The sequence below is a fragment of the Scyliorhinus torazame genome, chromosome 1, assembly GCF_047496885.1.
Source record: "Scyliorhinus torazame isolate Kashiwa2021f chromosome 1, sScyTor2.1, whole genome shotgun sequence".
Classification (NCBI taxonomy): Eukaryota; Metazoa; Chordata; class Chondrichthyes; order Carcharhiniformes; family Scyliorhinidae; genus Scyliorhinus; species Scyliorhinus torazame.
Genome location: NC_092707.1, coordinates 111993315 through 112012808, shown reverse-complemented (window position 1 = coordinate 112012808; position 19494 = coordinate 111993315). Strand labels below are relative to the sequence as shown.

Genomic DNA, 19494 nt, shown 5'->3' with positions numbered 1-19494 from the left:
AACAAGTCTCGCACCTGCAAGTATCTAAATACATGCCCTCTCGGGAGCTGGAACTTCTCTAAAATCTCTTCTAGCCCAGCAAACCTATCCTCCAAAAATGTATCCCTAAACCTCTCCAAGCCCTTCCTCTCCCATGTGCTGAACGTTGAATCTAACCCAGACAGCACAAACCTATGGTTCCCACAGATCGGCGCCAACAGCAACATAGAGCCTAATTTTAAATGCTTGCTGAGTTGATTCCAAATTCACAGAGGCTACTACCACTGGGCTCGATGAAAATCTTACCGGAGAGAACGGTAGAGGAGCAGTGACCAGAGCCCTCAGACCCGATTGTATATAAGGAGTCTCCTCCATTCGCCCCATATAGAGTCCGGATATCACCCCCGCACCATATCAATGTTTGTTACCCAGTAATAGCACAGCAGATTAGATTAGATTAGATAGCACCAACCCCGCCCGTCTGTCTATCCCTTTGCAAAAAGGCCTTATGTGCCCGCCCCAACAAAAGTAAATCTCAAAAGTAGATCTTACCTTATTGACCCTACCAAAAAAGCCTTAGAAAGAATGACTGTGAAACACTGGAATAGAAACAGAAACAAAAACCTTGGGAGAATATTCACCATCTGAACTCTACTTGCCAATGTCAAAGGAAGGGCATTCCACCTCTTCAAATCAGCCTTCACCCCATCAACCAGACTGGGCAAGTTAAGATTATGGAGCGAGGCCCAGTCATGAACCACCCAGATCCTGGAAACTAACCCTGGCCAGTCAAAACGGTAGCCTCCCCCAATCAGGTCCCCTTCCCGGGGTGCTCACCGGAAAAAGTTAACACTTGCCCAGGTTTAGCTTATACCCTGAAAAGGAACCAAACTTCCTGAGCACCTCCATTATCTCCCCTACATTGGAGAGAGGTTTCATAAGGTACAACAACGAATTGTCTGCATATAGCAACACCCTATGCTCCCTCCTTCCCCCTCCACTTAGAAGACGATCTCAGCTTCCGTCGGCATGGCACTCCACCAGCCCGATAGTGGTGGCGGCTCTTCGGATCTGGGGCCAGTGGAGGAGGCACGTAGGGGAGGTAAGAGCATCGGTGTGGACCCCAATCTGCGGCAACCACCGATTTGCCCCGGGGAACATGGGTGGGGGGTATCGACTGTGGAGGACGGCGGGGATTGTGAGGATGGGGGATCTGTTCCTGGAAGGGAGCTTTCCAAGCATGAGGGCGCTGGAGAAGTTTGGGCTGGCGAGAGGGAACGACTTTAGATACTTACAGGTGCGGGATTTTGTACGCAGACTGGTGCCGTCCTTCCCACGTCTCCCGCCGAATGGGAGGCAGGACAGGGTAGTTTCTAGGGGAGAAGTGGGAGAGGGTAGAGTCTCCGACGTCTACAAGGAGCTAATGGGAGCTGAGGATACGCAGACCGAGGACCTCAAGCTTAAGTGGGAAGAGGAGCTCAGGTGGGAGATGGAGGACGGTGTCTGGGCAGAAGCCTTGAGCAGCGTAAACACGACCGCAACATGCGCCAGGCTCAGCCTGATCCAGTTTAAGGTCGTGCACCGGGCCCACATGACGGTGGCCCGGATGAGCAAATTCTTTGTGCTGGAGGACAAGTGTGCTAGATGCGCTGGATTGCCGGTTAACCATGTACACGTGTTCTGGCCGTGCCCTAAACTCAGGGGGTATTGGCAGGGATTCGCAGATGTCATGTCCCGGGTATTGAAAACTGGGGTGGTAATGAGCCCTGAGGTGGAAATCTTTGGGGTTTCGGAGTACCTGGGAGTTCAGGAAGAGAGAGAGGCCGACGTTCTGGCCTTTGCTTCCCTGGTAGCCTGGCGACGAATACTGTTAGCATGGAGGGACTCAATTCCCCCGAGGGCTGAGGTATGGCTATCGGACATGGCGAGCTTTCTTGGCCTAGAGAAAGTCAAGTTCGCATTGAGAGGTTCGCTACTAGGGTTCGCCCGAAGGTGGCAGCCATTTATTGACTTTGTCGCAGAGGAGTAAGCGTCAGCAGGGGGGGGGGGGGGGGGGGGGGGGGGGCTAGGGTAGAGTAGAGTAGAGTAGAGTAGGGGGATATTGAGGTAGGTCCTTGCGTGAACAGAGCCGTGGTTTGCACTATGTTTAATTTGTGTCTTGACTTTTTTTTGTACTGTACAATGTCACTTTTTCTATATGCCTAAAGTACCTCAATAAAATTGTTTGTTTAAAAAAAAAAAGAAGACGATCTCAGCATAAAAGCCAGCGGCTCAGTCGCTAAGGCAAATGACCATGGGGATAGTGGACACCCCTGCCTCGAACCCCTGTTCAGTTGAAAGTACCCCGAGCTCAGGGCATTCGTACGGACACTCGCAGTGGGGTCCCTAATATAAAAGCCTAACCCAGGATATAAATTTTGTCCCAAAACCAAATCATCCCATAATCTCGAAAAGGTACCGCCACTGAACCTGATCAAAAGCCTTCCCCGCATCCATCTAGATAATCATCTCTGGTTTGGCCACTGAGGAAGGAGGGCAATAGCACCACATTCAAGAGTCTCCTAATGTTGGCCGACAACTGCCAGCCCTTAACTAAACCCTGTCTGCTCCTTCAAAATCACTCCCAGGGGCAGGGCTCCAAACAAGTTGCCAACACCGTAGCCAACAACTTAGCGTCAGCGTTTAACAGAGAAATAGATGGGTACGACCTACGCTCTGTGGGATCACTGGGCGCAATTCTCCCATCGGGAGTCTTAAGTACCGATGCCGGAGTGAAAACCGGAGTGGTTCACTCCGGCGTCAGAGCCCGCTCCCAGCCCCCTATTTTACGCGCGCCGGGCTTTGGCGCCGCGTAAAATCGGTGCCGCGTAAATGACGTCACCCGCGCATGCGCAGTTGCCATCCTCCCCGAGGCAGCCCCGCAAGAAGATGTTGGATGGATCTTGCGGGGCGGCGGAGGAAAGGAGGTCCTCCTTCAGAGAGGCCAGCCCGCCGATCGGTGGGCACCGATTGTGGGCCAGACCCCATTTTGAGGGCCCCCCCCGGTGCAGGAACCCCCCCCCCCCACACAGGCCACCCCACCCCCCCTCCAGCGTTCCCATGCTGTTCCCGCCAGCAGCGACCAGGTGTGGACGGCGGCGGCGGGAACCCGTCGTATCGGGCAGGCCGCTCGGCCTAACCAGGCCGGAGAATCGCCGCTCGCCCGTTGCAAACGGCGAGTGGCGATTCTCCCAGCGGCCAGCCGTGATTCTTGCCGCGCCAGTTTGGGGGTGGGGGTGGGAGAATCACATGCGGGCGGCGTGGCGGGACACGCGCGGCACCCCGGCGATTCTCCCACCCTGTCTTTTTTCAAGATCAAGGCGATTTATGCCTGCTGCAGCATGGCTGACAACACCCCCGCGGGACAGAGAATCATTGAACATATCCAACAGAAGTGGAACCAGCAGACCAGCAAACTGTTAATAAAATTCGATAGGGAATCCATCTGGACCCGGTGCTTTTCCTAGTTTGCATTAGACGAATACAGTTCAAAATCTTCTCCTGTCCAATTGCCGCCTCCAGCTCCTGCCTTCTATCCCGTTCCACCTCCAGGAAGGTCAACCCATCCAGAAATTGTAACATTGTCCAATCCTCCTCCAGAGGCTCAGATTTATATAGCCCACGGTAAAAGGTCTCAAACACTTCATTGACCTTCTCTGGGGCAGAAAGCAATTCACCACCTGAGCCCCTAATCTGAACCATCTCCCGGGAGGCAGCCTGCCGCCTCAGCTGGTGAGCTAATAAGTGGCTGGCCATCTCACCATACTCCTAAAACGTACCCCTCAAGCGAAGAAGTTGGCTCACCCCATTTCCTGTTGACAACTCGAAGTCCATCTGTAATTACTTTCTCTCTGCCATAGGCTGTGGCATTGGGGCACTCGAGTGTTGGCGGTTCCCCTCATGGATGGAATCCATCAGCCTCTGTCTGTCCACCCTTCCAGATTTATCCCTATGTGCCTTATAATAAATTATCTCCCCCCCCCCCCCCCCCCCACCCCCACACTAATCTTTCAATGCTTCTCAGGGTGTGGAGGGTGAGACTACCTTGTTCTTATTGAACTCCACATCCTCCCCAATGGGGGAGGACATCCGCTCGTAAATCTCTTCTCAGCCAGTAACGCCGTGTCAAACCCCTTGGGGATCGCTGAGAGCAGCCCGGCTCCAACAGCAGATCCACATAATATGGGGTATGATCCAATATTACGATCACCGAGTACCCTGCTCGCTGCCCCAAATAACCAAATCAACTGAATACCTAACACCCCATAATAATAATATCTATTTCCGGGCTACCAGGGAGGCAAAGGCCAAGACATCGGCCTCTCTCGCCCCCTGGACTCCCAGGTCTTCTGACATTCCGAAGATCGGCACTTCTGGACTCAGGACCACCTTCACCTTCAAAACATCCGACATAACGTCAGCAAACCCCGGCCAGAATCCCCCAAGCTTCGCACATCCCAAAACATGTGGACATGATTTGTGCGCCCACCCGCACAACGCCCACACCTGTCTTAAACTTCTTCAAAAAACTTGCTCATCCTGGCCACTGTCATGTGCGCCCTGTGGACCACCTTAAACTGAATAAGGCTAAACCTAGCGTACAACGAGGATGCATTCACCCCCCTCAAAGCGTCCTCCCACACCCTAACCTCCACCTTCTTCCCCAACTCTTCCTCCCTCTTATGCTTCACTACCACAATTGGGGCTCCCTCCCAATCCATCGACTCCTTGTAAATTTCTGACACCTTACCCTCCCCTATCCCTGTTCTTGACACCACCTTGTCCTGCAGCCCCTACGGCGGCAGGTGAGGAAAGGACAGTACCTGCTTCCGGACAAAATCCCTCACCTCCAAATACACTGCTCTCAACGAAAAGATCGCCAAACTGCTCAATCTTTGGCTGTTGTCTCCCCCGAATTCCCCTGTCCACCCCCCCGACAAAACGATGATTCCCATAGATCAGTGCCCAAACCGAGGCCCCCTCCAGCCTCAGGTGCTGACGCCACCAATACCAGGCTTGTGGAGTACCTGGCCGGCGAAAACGGTAAGGCCGCCGTCAACAATGCCCCCAAACTCTAGTCTTTACAAGAGGCTGCCTCCGTCCGCTCCCAGACCGACCCTTCCCCTACTACCCACTTCCTAACCATGGCTATATTCTCCGCCCAATAGTAGTTCATTAACTTTGGATGAGCTAACCCCCCTCCCACCCCCACCCCGCTCCAGCAGCACCTTCTTCACCCACGGGGCTTTAACCGCCCAGACAAACCCCATAATCAGCGCAATCACCCTCCTGAAAAAAATCTTGGGAATGAAGATCGGGAGATTCTGGAACACAAACAAGAACCTCGGGAGAACCGTCATCTTCCCCGACTGCACTGTCCTGCCAGCGACAGTGGGAGCACATCCCACCTCCTAAAATCTCCCTTCATCTGTTCCACCAAACAAGCCAAATTCAGCTTATGCAGCTGTTCCCACCCCGCGTCACCTGAATACCCAGATATCGAAAGTCCCCCCCACCACTCTAAACGGCATCTCCCCCAGCCTCTTCTCCTGCCTAATCGCTTGAATTGGAAAACCTCACTCTTCCCCATATTCAATTTGCACCCCGCAAACCAGCCAAATTCCTCCAATATACACATAATCCCCCCAATACCTTCCAACGGGTTTGAAATGTAAAGCAGCAAATCGTCCGTGGACAGCGAAACCCGATGCTCCACACCCCCCTTCTCCCCCCTGTACTATCCTCCGTCAGTCCTTTGACACTCTCAGCGCCATTGCCAAAGGCTCTATAGCCAAAGCCAAGGCAAAGAGCAATGGGGAGAGTGGACATCCCTGCGTCGTCTCCTGATGCAGCCTGAAATATTCCGAACTCACCCGGTTCGTTCGAGTACTCGCTACCCGTGCCGGATCCAATCCACAAACCCCTGCCCAAACCCAAATTGCCTCAGCACCTCCCACAGATAGCCCCACCCGGTCAAAGGCCTTCTCTGCATCCAGCGCGACCACCACCTCCGCACTTCGTCCCTCCGGGGGCATCATTATAACTTTCAACAGCCACCTGATGTTAGACGACAAATACCTTCCTTTAACAAACCCCGCCTGGTCTTCCCCTTAGTCATTTGTATTAAATCAATAAAAGCAGTGATCCTTGAGGAAAACCAGTTTCTCCAATCTGAAAAAAGCAACCAATTACCATCAGCTCGTTTTCTGTCATGAAGGCAATTTTTTTGTCCAAGGTGACACTGACCCTCCCATTCCACAAGCCTCAATTTTCTAACCAGCCCTTTATGTGGTACTTTAACAAATGCTTTCTTAAGATCAATATAGACAACATCCACCACATTCCTTTCATCAACCTTCTCTGTTACTTATGGGGGCTGGTTTAGCACAGTGGGCTAAACAGCTGGCTTGTAATGCAGAACAATGCCAGCAGCGAGGGTTCAATTCCCGTACCGGCCTGCCCAAACAGGCGCCGGAGTGTGACGACTAGGGACTTTTCACAGTAACTTCATTGAAGCCTACTTGTGACAATAAGCGATTGTTATTGTTACTTCGTCAAAAAATTCAATTGGATTAGTTAAACACAATCTGCCTTGTACAAGTTCATTCTGGCTCTGCTTAATTAACACAAACCTGGTTCCTGTTAATTTTTCCCCTGATTGTTTCCGAGATTTTACCCACCACTGACATTAAAACTGAGCGACCTATATTTACGATAGTGAGCTTTGACAAAGAGTCATCCAGACTTGAAACATTAGCTCCCTTCTCTCTCCACAGATGCTGTCACACCTGCTGAGATTGTCCAGGATTTTCTGATTTTCTTTCAGATTCAGCATCCGCAATAATTTGCATTTATATTTACTAGGATTGTCCTTACACCCATCCTTGAATAAGGGTGACACATTTGCCGTTTTCCAATCCTCTGGACATTTCTGATTATCAAGAGAAAAAGAAAAGATTATAATAAGCCTTTCCAGTTTATCCACCCCCACTTTCTTTAGCAACCTGGAATGCAAGCCACCCGGATTGGGTAAATTATCAAATTCAAGCATAGCCAGCCTTTCCTACCTCTCAATTTTCACATCGTCCTCTATTGCCATTCCTACCAAAATGTTGTCAGATTCCTCTTCTTGAGTACACATGGAATAAAAATAATCCTGAAGTATTCTGGCTTTACCCAGCATAACTAAGCGTATATCACCTTCTTTGCCCTTACCTCATACTTGAATGACCTTCTCTTCCAAAGTGCAGATCAAATGTCAGCGCTTTAATCTGTGAAGAGGTGCAATGCCACTCTTAAATATCTAGAAGGCAGTCCAAGGATATACATCCAGTACTGGATGCGCAGAACGTTCTCCCAACTAAATGTTGGGTAGACTGAAGAAATTGTTTTTGGTCCCTAGCCGCTGACTCCTTTCCTGTCCCTGGCCCTGAGGCTGAGTCAGGCTGTCTAAAACCTTGGCATTCTGGTTGACCTTACGAACCCTATGAACATTTCATCACCAACATAGCCTGCTCCCAGCTGTATAGTCTTGCCTATCTCTGACTTGTCTCAGCTCTTCTTTTGCTGAAACCGTTATCCATATCTTTATTATCCTCTGATTTGACTATTCCACTGCTTTCCCTGGCAGCTTCCCACCTTGTAGTCTCCATATACTGGAGCTCACTCAGAACTGTCCTGACTATATCCTAACATGCACCATATCGCATTCGTCCATGTCCAGCAAGCCTCATTTTTAAGATTCCTAACTTTGTATTTAAGTCTGTCCAAGACCTCTCACTATGTCCTCCAATCTACAGTCTTCTTGGCTCCCTGAACCTCTGCAATTATCTCTTCTCATTTTAAGATGCTGCCTACAACCTATCTCTCTATTGAGGCTTTTGGCTATATGTCCCAGTATCCAATTATGCAGGTCATTTTCAAGTTTTGTTTATAATAGATTATCATAGAATTTACAGGGCAGAAGTAGGCCATTCGGCCCATCGAGTCTGCACCGGCTCTTGGAAAGAGCATCGTACCCAAGGTCAACACCTCCACCCTATCCCCGTAACCCAGTAACCCCACCCAACACTAAGGGCAATTTTGGACATGAAGGGCAATTTAGCATGGCCAATCCACCTAACCTGCACATTTTTGGACTGTGGGAGGAAACCGGAGCACCCGGAGGAAACCCACGCACACACTGGGAGGATGTGCAGACTCCGCACAGACAGTGACCCAAGCCGGAATCGAACCTGGGACCCTGGAGCTGTGAAGCAATTGTGCTATCCATAATGCTACCGTAATGCCCCGGTAACCTTCCTGTAAGCAACTTGGGCCATTTTACTTTGTTAACTATGCTATGTAAATGTTTCTATAGTTTGTGGAATTAAAGGGCTTTGATACAATTTTATTCCAGGGGACGAGACTTAAAGAAAGAGCAGGAGCAGCGAGCCAGTGAACGAGCAATGCATCGTATAATGTTGCCATTGTCAGCCTTCTCCAACCCCAACTGTGAACTAGTTGATGAAATAACTCTGGTAGTGGAGAACCCTCAAGTAGAAACCGATGAAAGCAGCGAGAGGACCAGTCCGCTCGTAGGCACAGATGGCACTCCTGGAGCTTGAGTTTGGATGCAACCCAACCGCGAGGGATCACAGAATCTGGATTTCATGCTTTGGTTGAGCAAGTGGACTGTAAATTGAGTTTGGATTTGAAGCCAAACTCAGACCAGTGCCATTATTAAAATCTCTCTGAACAGAGAACTCACTCGAGAACTGGCAGAGATGGCACAGTGTCTGCTTCACCTGCAGTGTCGGGAAGGACCTGGCCACATCATGGTGTTGGCCATCAGTGCATGAATTCAGCTATTGTTACAATATGATGGTATTTCAGGTGATGGTTGTTTGTTTTTAAGAGCAGCAGACTTTGTGTTGCAAGCATGCGCAATGGGGTCCTTTCTGTAATATTTACTTCAAACATGCACCAATTTATTTGAGGCTGGTATTTAAACATATAAACAGCCTGCTTCGCAGTCTTTTAAACACTAGTCAACCATGTTTAACTTGCTATTGAATAAAAATATTTTTGAGAAAGTGTTGAAGGTCTGAATTGTTTCAGTGAAGAAGTGAGTACTACATGTGATGTAGGAGCATGGGGTGGACCAAGCCCGCTCTGCTGTTCAGTGAGGAATGGCTGAAGATCTATATCAACATATTTCCATCCAATTTCCATATTCCTTAAGAGTTCAAAAGTTTATTGATCTCAAACTTGAATATACTCACTGATCGAATATCCACAACCCTGTGGTGTAGAGAAATCCAAAGATGGACATCCGCTGAGTGAAGATTTTCCTCATTTCAGTCCTAAATGTCTGCTACCTTAGTGATCCCTAATTCTAGACTCTCCTGGCAGAGAGTAGGTAGCAAAGCGAAGGGGATCTTGCGTTTCATCATGAGAGGTATTGTATATTATACTCAACCTTTTATAATGGTCTGGTAAGGCCACTTATTAAGGTTCAGGATAACCTTCCAGCTTTTATACTCATGAAGCCCAAATTTTGCTGCCCATTCTCTCCAAATATCTTGCTACTTTCTATGACCCATATACATGCAGTCCTATAGGTCCTTCTGTTCCTGCACACTTTAGAATTGTTGTTAAGACTATTTTGTCTCTTTTCATCTCTTAGCACCAGGCATCACCATACACTTCCCTGTATTAGAGTCATTGATGTTTACAACATGGAAACAGGCCTTTCGGCCCAGCTTGTCCATGACAGCCCAGTTTCTGTCACTAAGCTTGTCCCACTTGCCTGCATTTGGCCCATAAATCTGTATACCCACCCTGCCCATGTAACTCTAACTTTTTTAAAGGAAAGAATTGTACCCGCCTCTACCACTGCCTCGTTCCAAATGCTCACCACCCTCTGTGTGAAAACAATTCCCCTCTGGTCTCTTTTGTATCTCTCCCCTCTCATCTTAAACCTATGCTCTCTAGTTCTAGACTCCTCTGCCTTTGGGAAAAATTGTTGACTATCTACTTCATCTATGCTCATCATTATTTTATAGACCTCTATAAAATCACCCCTAAGCCTCCTACGCTCCAGGGAAAAATGTGCCAGCCTCTCCTTATAACTCAGACCATCAAGCCCTGGTAGCATCCTCATAAACTCTTTTTCTAGTTTAACAATATCCTTCCTATAATAGGGTGACCGGAACTGAACACAGTATTCCATGTGTGGTCTTACCAATGTCTTGTACAACTTCAGTAAAACGTCCCAACTCCTGTATTCAATATTCTGACCAATAAAACCTAGCATGCTGAATGCCTTCTTCACCACCCAGTCCACCTGCGACTCCACCTTCAAGGAGCTATGAACCTGTACCCCTAGATCTCTTTGTGCTGTAACACTCCCCAACTCCCTACCATATTTTATTTGTCCATACTGCTTGCCTATTTATATCCTGTTGCAGTACGCAGGAATCATCCTCATTGTTTGTTACACCTTCAAATTTAGTGTCAGGCTAATTTTGAAATGTTACTGTTTCCCAATATCATTTATATATCAATAAAACTGGTGCTCCTAGCACTGAACCTGAGGCAACATTACTGTCTCGCGCAATTTCATAAGTTCTGGCCCCCTCACCAGTGATGTAATGATGTTCCCGACCAGGAAGGGCAGGAATATCATTTTATTACATTAGCATTTAATTAGCGGGCAGTGCCCCTGTAACCTACCCCTCTTTCTCTCTCTCCTCGCACATATGGCAGTTTGTAATTGCCTTACAAAAACGTGAACCTGGTGACCTCACCTCCGAGGGGTAGTTCAGATGTGAGAGTGCAGGCTGTCATTATCCTCCAGGGAGTCCATGGGAGAGAGGGCATCAGAGAGCCCAGGGTGGGTGGGGGGGGGGTGCAGATAAGAGGGTCACAGGTTCAGGGAGGTTGCTTGCGGGTACAGGGGGGGTTGGGCGGAGGCCTGAGAAGGAATCCCAATCCTGGGGGATTGCTGGAACATGGGGGGGCCTGGCACAAGGGCAAAGGCTATGTTCCTAAGTGCAGGTGGGGGTGGGAGGCAGTGTTGAGGGTGCTGCCATTGGCATGACTCTCGAGAGGGGGTATGATTTGTCCCCATAAGGTGGGGGGAGGGGGGAAGGACATTTCTGATGCGAGGGTAGCAAACCATTAACAGATCTCACACACACTGAAGCTGGAATCCACAGCTGAAGGACCTTTGCCACCTCGAGGGGCCTTGGGCTGGGAAACCTGGGGCAGCTGGGTGAGTGAGTGTCCACATTACAAGGCTTGTCGGAGCCATAACATTGGGGGAGTGGGGGGCTGTTAGTGATGTTATCTGATCCTGTTGAGTTTAATATGGAGGCTTGACAGCAATGAGTGCACCATTGCCTGGTCTATTTTAGACAACTTAGACAACTGAAATAAGTAATTAAAATAAACAAACTGAGGGACAAATTAAAGGGGCAGCCCCGTCAGGGGATAACAAATGAAACTTCAAACATTAAAACAAAACATTACTAAGAGGGTCAATAAAGTATCCCAGTCCCCACTGGACACGGCATGCTCCCTCTCTGGGCACCCCTGACTGCAAATGGAGCTATGATAGAGGGACAAACAGTTGGTTTGTCCTGGACCTATAAATTGCAAGTTTGGCCAGGAGCAGGTTCACGGGGATCTTCCCATACCCTGCCACCATCCACACTGGGTGCCCATTGATCAGGAGTGTGGGGCTGAAGTGCAAACAAATCTGTAATGGAAGATTTAAAAAAATAATTGAGAAGGGAGTGTAACAACCTATGTACGCAAGGTTCACGTACTCCACAAGGCCTGCAAAAAGGGCAGGCATCTTGGGCACCAGTGAACCGATATGGGACTGCTGTGTATCTCTCCACCCTAGGCCTCGAATTTAAGAGGGAGGACTCCTCCGTAGAGGGACTTCCACTGGGGACCTGTGTCGCCGGATGGCAACAAGTCGCACGCCAAGGCCTGTCTGGGTGACGGGTGAGGGCAAAGAAGTGAAGGGCATGCAGCAGCAGCCCATACAGGAAACCATTTTATACATCTCAATCATGTCCCTGCCTCAGTCTCCTCTGCTCCAAGTAAAACAACCCAGTCTAGCCAATCTCGCTTGATAACTAATACTCTCCAGCGCAGGCAACATCCTGGTAAATCTCCTCTGCACTCTTTCCGATGCTATTACATCCCTCCTATAATGTGGATTCCAGAAGTGCACACAATACTCTAGCTGTGGCCTAACCAATGTTTTATACAGTTCCAGCATAACCTCCCTGCTCTTAAACTCTATGCCTCAGGTAATAAAGGCAAGTATACCATTTGCCTTCTTAACCACTGTATCCATCATCACTGCTACCTTAAGTGTACATGCGAACCAAGGTCCCTCCGGTCCTGGGTGCTTCCCAAGGTCCTGCCGTTGATCATGTATTTCCTTGCCTTGTTTGTCCTGCCCAAGTGCATCACCTCACACTTTATCCTCCTGTAATCTAAAGCTATCGTCTTCATTATTTACCACCCCACCAATTTTTGTATCATCTGCAATTTTACTGATCAACCCTCCTACAATCATACCGAAACCTCAAACAGCAGGGGCTCCAACATTGGTCCCTGCAGGACTCCACTAGACACAGGTTTCCTGCCAGAAAAATTTACCTCGACCATCACCCTCTGCATCCTGCTACTCAGCCAAATCTAGTTCCAATTTGCCAAATTTGTTTGGATCCCATGGGCTCTTACCTTCGGTATCAGTCTCCCATGTGGGGCCTTATCAAAAGCCTTGCTGAAGTCCAAGTAGACTACGTCAAATGCATTTCACTCAACTACACACTTGGTCACCTCTTCGAAAAATTCAATCAAGTTGGTCCCCTTAACAAAACCATGCTGACAGTTCTTGATTATTCCCTGCTTCCCCAGATGCAGATTAATTCTGTCTCTCAGAATTACATCCAATAGTTTCCCCACAATGAGGTTAGACTGACTGGCCTGTAGTTTCCAGGTTTATCTCTTAATCCATTTGAGCAGGTCCTGGTAAAAGACAGGTAGTGCCGCAAGGATTTGCAAAGTCCCCTCAGGTTTATAAACAGGAGCTGCATGTAGTTCAGGCCATGCACCTGGCAGAACAAATATGTCCTCAGGGCTCACCATCGAGGAGGGGGCTCAACATCTTGTTGGCTGGGAGTATCGTTGCAGGGTCTGAAGGCAGAATGTTGCCTCCCTAAGCAGGAAAGTCAGAACCACAGTGGCGACCTAGTGCAGTCTTCTGTCCCAGAAGAACTGTACAAGCAGGGTTTGGAGTTTTGTGCCAAAATCAGGGGGCGGGGCCAACGTGACCAGTCGGTACCACAACATGGAGGCAATCCTCAGGTAATAAAGGCAAGTATACCATTTGCCTTCTTAACCACTGTATCCATCATCACCAACATGGAGGTTTATGACCAAAACACGGCCCGTGTAAGGCAGCACTCGGAGCAGTCCTGTCCAGTGTCTCAGGCAAGCGATAACCTGAGCCTCCCGCTTCTGCTAATTCGCCGGCCAGGATTCCTCAGCCGAGCAAAGATGGAATCCCAAGTAGAGGAGGCGGGTCCTGCTCCAGGTAAAGGTCCTGATCTCCTCGAGAAGAGAGTCTATCTGCCACAAACATGACAGGAGTTAGGAGCACTTTTCCCCAGTTGATCTTATCAGAAGATGCAGCAGAGTACACAGCCTGGCATATGCACATCCTCTAATAATAGTAATGATCTTTATTGTCACAAGTAGGTTTACATTGCAATGAAGTTACTGTGGAAAGCCCCTAGTCGCCACATTCTGACACCTGTTCAGAATTCAGAATGTCCAAATTACCTAACAGCACGTCTTTCGGGACTAGTGGGAGGAAACTGGAGTACCCGGAGGAAACCCACGCAGACACGGGGAGAACGTGCAGACTCCACACAGACAGTGACCCAGCCGGGATTTGAACCTGGGACCCTGGCACTGTGAAGCCACAGTACTAACCACTGTGCCACCGTGCTGCCTTACAGGTCAGGAGGGTCCATGAACATGAGAAGCATGCCATCAGCATAAGCTAAAAGGACCACCCAGATGCCCGGCCCGTGCAGAACCAATCTTGGCAACTTCCTCCGCAGGAGACACAGAAAGGCTCCACACAGTTGGAATACAGTTGGCCAGTCAAGGGACATCCTTTTTCAAAATAAATTTAGAGTACCTAATTCTTTTTTTTTCCAATTAAGGGGCAATTTAGCATGGCCAATCCACTTACCCTGCACAAGTTTTTAGGTTGTTGGGGTGAGACCCATGCCGGCACGGGGAGAATGCCAAGAGGCATCCCTGACACACTCCTCTCCCAGAACTCCGTCAGCCCTTCGAGCCCTGGTGTCTGACCCCTGGAGAGGCAGTTGAGTGCACCGGTCAGCTCCCCCAGGCTGATAGGGGCACCAAGCTTTCCGACTCCCTCCAGACCAACCTGCAACAGGCTCTCCCATAAAACTCGGCAATCATCCTCGCTGGATGGATCAGGGAGAAAAGGGTAATGTAGAAAATTCAGGCGTGGACCCTGATGCCCTCCAGATCTGAGACGAAAGATCAGCGAGTAGCGTAAAGAGCTGCTGATGGACCCAGTCCTTTTTCCAGCAAGTAGAAGAAGGGGGAGCCTTAAGGAACTGAATTTACCATCTATTATGGTGAGATTCGAGGCCAGGACCAAGAGCATTGCAGCTTTGTGGATTACCACTATTTTGGTGCAGAACAAATAACCAAGTTAACTAAATCAAATAAACTGAGGAACAAATTAAAGGGACAGTCCCTTGATGGTTACTGCTTTAAACCAAAACACAACATTTTCAGTTCAACCTTGCCTGCCACAGGACAATTTATTTTTAATTAAACCACTATGGTGGGATTTGAGCCAGGAACCCCAGAGCATTGCCTTAGGTTTGTGGATCACCAGTTCAGTGACCCATTTGCTTATTGACATCCCTTAGCCTTGATGGATGAGCCAATTAAGCCCAGTTACTTAATTGTGATATATTGTGATGAATGTCAGAAATTGGTATACATTATATTTGTTGTAGTAATCTTATTAAAAATCCTGGTTTAAAATACATACAGGCAGGGCAGCACAGTGGCGCCGAGGTCCCAGGTTCGATCCCGACTCTGGGTCACTGTCTGTGTGGAGTTTGCACATTCTTCCCGTGTTTGCGTGGGTTTCGCCCCCACAACCCAAAGATGTGCAGGCTAAGTGGATTGGCCACGCTAAATTGCCCCTTAATTAGAAAAAAAATGAATTGGGTACTCTAAATTTATAAAAAAATACATACAGGTCTGATTAAGCTGTAATTAAGGGGTCATAAAGTGAGGTAACCATTGGTGTTTGCCATTTATTTGTTTGCAGATAGATGGCTAATGAGATATTGTTTTGATTCTGGAGGATACTGGGGTGTAGATAATTCATGAGGGATGGTGCTTAGTCCTGGATAAACAGGTCATAGGACATCTTAGTAGGAGGAGACCAAAGAATGCTGTATGATGTAATTAATGGGCGGAGCCAGGTCTGTGTGTAGTTTTGCAGTTTGCCATTGGATGTTAGTGACAAGACAGGGCTTCAACTGGCTCCTGAAAGGTTCTCTTCAAGGTCTTTTCACAGATAAAAACAAGTAAACCTATTAACTTTATTTGTAAGTGTATTGGTATAATAGGTATATTGGTTTTCTTACTTGGAATATTTAGAGCTGCAGGTTTAGGGAGTGAGTTAGTTTTTTTCCCCTTTTATCTAAGAACTGTTTGAACTGTTAACTGTTAGGCTGATTATTTGTTGCGAATGTGCTTGATTCTGTGTTTAAATTAAAGTTTGTATTAACATAAAAGATACCTATTGATCAGTGTTATCACTCCTGGGGCAAAATATCCAATTGCAAATTGTTGGGTTTCTCACACGGGATCTTAACGACATGCTAGCACCACTAATTACTGTTCAAGAGTTAAACCTTTGCACAATGAGCTCCCAATTCATGAATTCCAAGGCTCGCTTTCAGCATTTGGTGAGAGGGCGAGAAAAAGTACTGCATCCCAGACAAGGAGCAAAGGATTCAGAGCTCATCTGGCTGCCAGCTCCATCAAGTGTTGTTGCAGCAACATCCTCACAGGTCGTGACCCGCATCCTCCCCCCGGAAGGTCTGCACACATCGCCTTGCAGTTAACCCATGGGGAGAGCTAAAGGCTAAAGAGGGTACCCGAAGATGCCCATTTATCACGCTGAGTAGGGAGGGACTGGTGTGGGGTCTTCCCCAGTGTGAGAGATTGTAAGGGAGTGGAGCTCAGTGAGAAGACAAGCACAGCAATCACTAACCATTGGAAGGATGCTCCAGGAGTTGGTTGGGCAATGGGTCAGGGAATTGCCACAAAACCCTAGGCAAGTGCACCGTCAATTCCAGCCCCTCTTGCCCAGAGTCACAACCCAAGTGAATTAACCAATAATTCTTATAAAAATACCCAAAGTCTTTGGCCCTTGGCTGTCCAATAAGTACAGTCAACAGGATTGTAAGTTTAAATACAATTACTTTTTATTGAGAACTTGAACAAATATTAAAATATGCAGTAAATACAGCTGTTTAACATCAAGCTAATACCTGACTCATCCTTTAACTGCCCCACCCTCTGCCCACACAAGTCAGACAAACACAGAGGGGTGGAGAGGGGTATAAGGATTAAGGTCAAAAGATAAGCGGTGGAATTCTCCGTTCCTTAGACTAAGTGTTGACTTCAGGGCAGGATTCACGGAGTTCTACGATAGCAAAACTGGTACCACATCTGGACCAATTCAACAACCATGAAGGGGATAGCACCGGGGCCACAATCGATTCCAATGAGAAACAATACCGGATTCTCTGATTTCACGATTGACACTTAAGAGGCTGACAAGCTGCAGTCGCACTTGGGGCGGCGTGGTAGCACAATGGTTAGCACTGTTGCTTCACAGCACCAGGGTCCTGGGTTCGATTCCCGCTTGGGTCACTGTCTGTGCGGAGTCTGCATGTTCTCCCAGTGTGCGTGGGTTTCCTCCCACAAGTCCCGAAAGATGTGTTAGGTAAATTGGACATTCTGAATTTTCCCTCAGTGTCCCTGAACAGGCGCTGGAATGTGGCGACTAAGTGATTTTCACAGTAACTTCATTGCGGTGTTAATGTAAGCCTACTTGTGACAATAATAAAAGATTATTATTATATACACACTTCACTTCCCACACACACCATCCCAGCCAACAAGATGGCAGCGAGGAGAGCAGCACCCCGTTTTACGTACCATGAGCTCGAGACCCTGCTAGACGCTGTGGAGAGTGATCGTGCACCCTGGCCCAGGAAGGAGGCTACCAGCTGCCACCATTCACCATGCCTGGGCATAGGTGGCGGAAGCTGTAAGCAACACTTTCCAGACTGACCAGCAATACCGGAAGAAACTGCATGACCTACTCAGGGCGGCCAGGATGCCCCAGCAGTGCCCCTGGCACCAACCCCCACCCCACATACCTGTAACCACCCCCACCCGGAGGGCGTCCGAACTCCTACACTGCACCACATGCCGGCACCCACACCGGCTGCCAAGGCTGGGTGCCCTGGCCATTGAAGCCACCAGCTACCCACCCCCTGGGCTGCAAGCGTTGGTGTCTAACACTGAGTTTTCTGTTTCCCCCACCCAGGAGAAGGCTGCCAATAACCGCCGGGACATGGAAAAGACTGGAGTGGGACCGCCGAACCTGAGTCCCCTCACCGCGCCAGAGCAGCGGGCCCTGGACGTGGTTGGCGGGCCCAAGTTAAGGGCAGTTGCTGGGGTGGAGATCGGCATCGGGCAAGGAAGTGAGACCCCGCTGAGTGGCAGTTCCCTTTGACACGTGTAAATTCCCCCCCCCCCCAAACACCACCCTCACATCACCCCAACCCCATACCCACACCACCGCCCCTACTCCCCCCCTCCAAACACCACCCTCACATCACCCCAACCCCATACCCACACCACCGCCCCTACTCCCCCCCTCCAAACACCACCCTCACATCACCCCAACCCCATACCCACACCACCGCCCCCACTCCCCCCCCCCCCCCCAAAACACCACCCTCACATCACCCCAACCCCATACCCACTCCACCGTCCCTACTCCCCCCGCCCCCCCAAACACATCCCCTTCCCAACATAGACCCGAGATCCAGGGCACCCCAGAGGTCAAATCCAAGGATGACACTCACTTCCTGTCACAGCTGTCCCCAACACTCTCCACCATTGAAGAGACACTCACCTCGATTGAGTATATTAGTGAAGAGACTCCTGCGACACTATCTGGTGCGCACCCACACATATGCTCTGGTACAGCGGGTGGAGGTAGGAGCCCTCAAGGGAGTTGGAACAGGCAGACCCCAGGGACTAGCTGCAGTCCAGACGGGTTTCGGTCTTCTGGAATGGACAGTCCCATCGATTGTGGAGATGCAGTCGCAGAGTCAGGGACAACATAAGAGATTGTCAGCGAGCATCCAGCACCTGCTGGCGCAGTGAAGTCCAACTGCATGCAGGAGCAGGGTGTGGTGCTGGCCATGCGTGCCACCCAGGTGGTGTCCGAGGTGGGGGTGGGTGGGCATGAATTGGAGATGGTGCAGTGAAGATCAAGTATAGATTGGTTCCTGGGATGACAAGGTCATCCTATGGTGAGGGTGAGTAAACTGGGCCTGTGCTCTTCAGAGTTTATAAGAATGAGAGGAATTCTCATTGAAGCATACAAGATTCCAAGCGGGTTTGACAGGGTAGATACAGAGAGGTTCTTTCCCCGGCTCGGAAATCTAGATCACGAGGACACAATCTCAGGATAGGGGACTGAGATTATTGGTGGATTGAGAGGAGGAGACATTTCTTTACTCAGTGGGTTGTGCATCTTTGGAATTTTCTTGTCCAAAGGACGGCAGATGCTCCATCATTGGAGTACATTCAAGGCTGAGATGGACAGATATTTGGTCTCTCGCTGAAAGACTATGGGAGCAAGTGGGAAAGTGAACTTTAGGCATATGAGCCATTGCTGCACTGAATAGTGGAATAGAGTTAAGAGGCCAGATGGTCTACTCCTGCTCCTATTCCTTTGCTCTTCTCCATGATGGGATGGGTGGATTTCAAATTGTATCATGAAGTGAGTGACAAGAAATGTGGTTTGGTGTCTCACCTGTAAGATCTCAGCTCCTCTCTGTATTGCACTGCTAGCCTTGATTTTGTGTGCACATATGTGGATGGATTTGAACTTCTGACCTTCTACCTCAGAAATGCCTGACTGCCAGATACCAGAACTCAGAATAGCCGAGCTTCCACTTTTAAAAATGTTTTACGAGTTGGGTGAAGTCCCACAAGACACCACAGATGAATTCTATGATATTAAGTTTCCTTCCCCACTGTGAAAACCTTCAGTGAGGAAATGAGCGTTTTGATATAAAAAAACAA

At 49.0% G+C, this 19494-nt stretch overlaps 1 protein-coding gene across 1 annotated transcript in view; it reads left to right on the top strand.

The window, feature by feature from the left end:
• Positions 1 to 9092, top strand: part of pik3ip1 (phosphoinositide-3-kinase interacting protein 1) — a 34078-nt gene extending 24986 nt beyond the window's left edge. Inside the window, exon 4 of the mRNA XM_072499915.1 lies at positions 8417 to 9092. Within this exon, the coding sequence (XP_072356016.1) occupies positions 8417 to 8624 (208 nt within the window). The 3' untranslated portion in view covers positions 8625 to 9092. The remainder of the gene's footprint in view (positions 1 to 8416) is intronic.
• The last annotated feature ends 10402 nt before the right edge of the window (positions 9093 to 19494 follow it).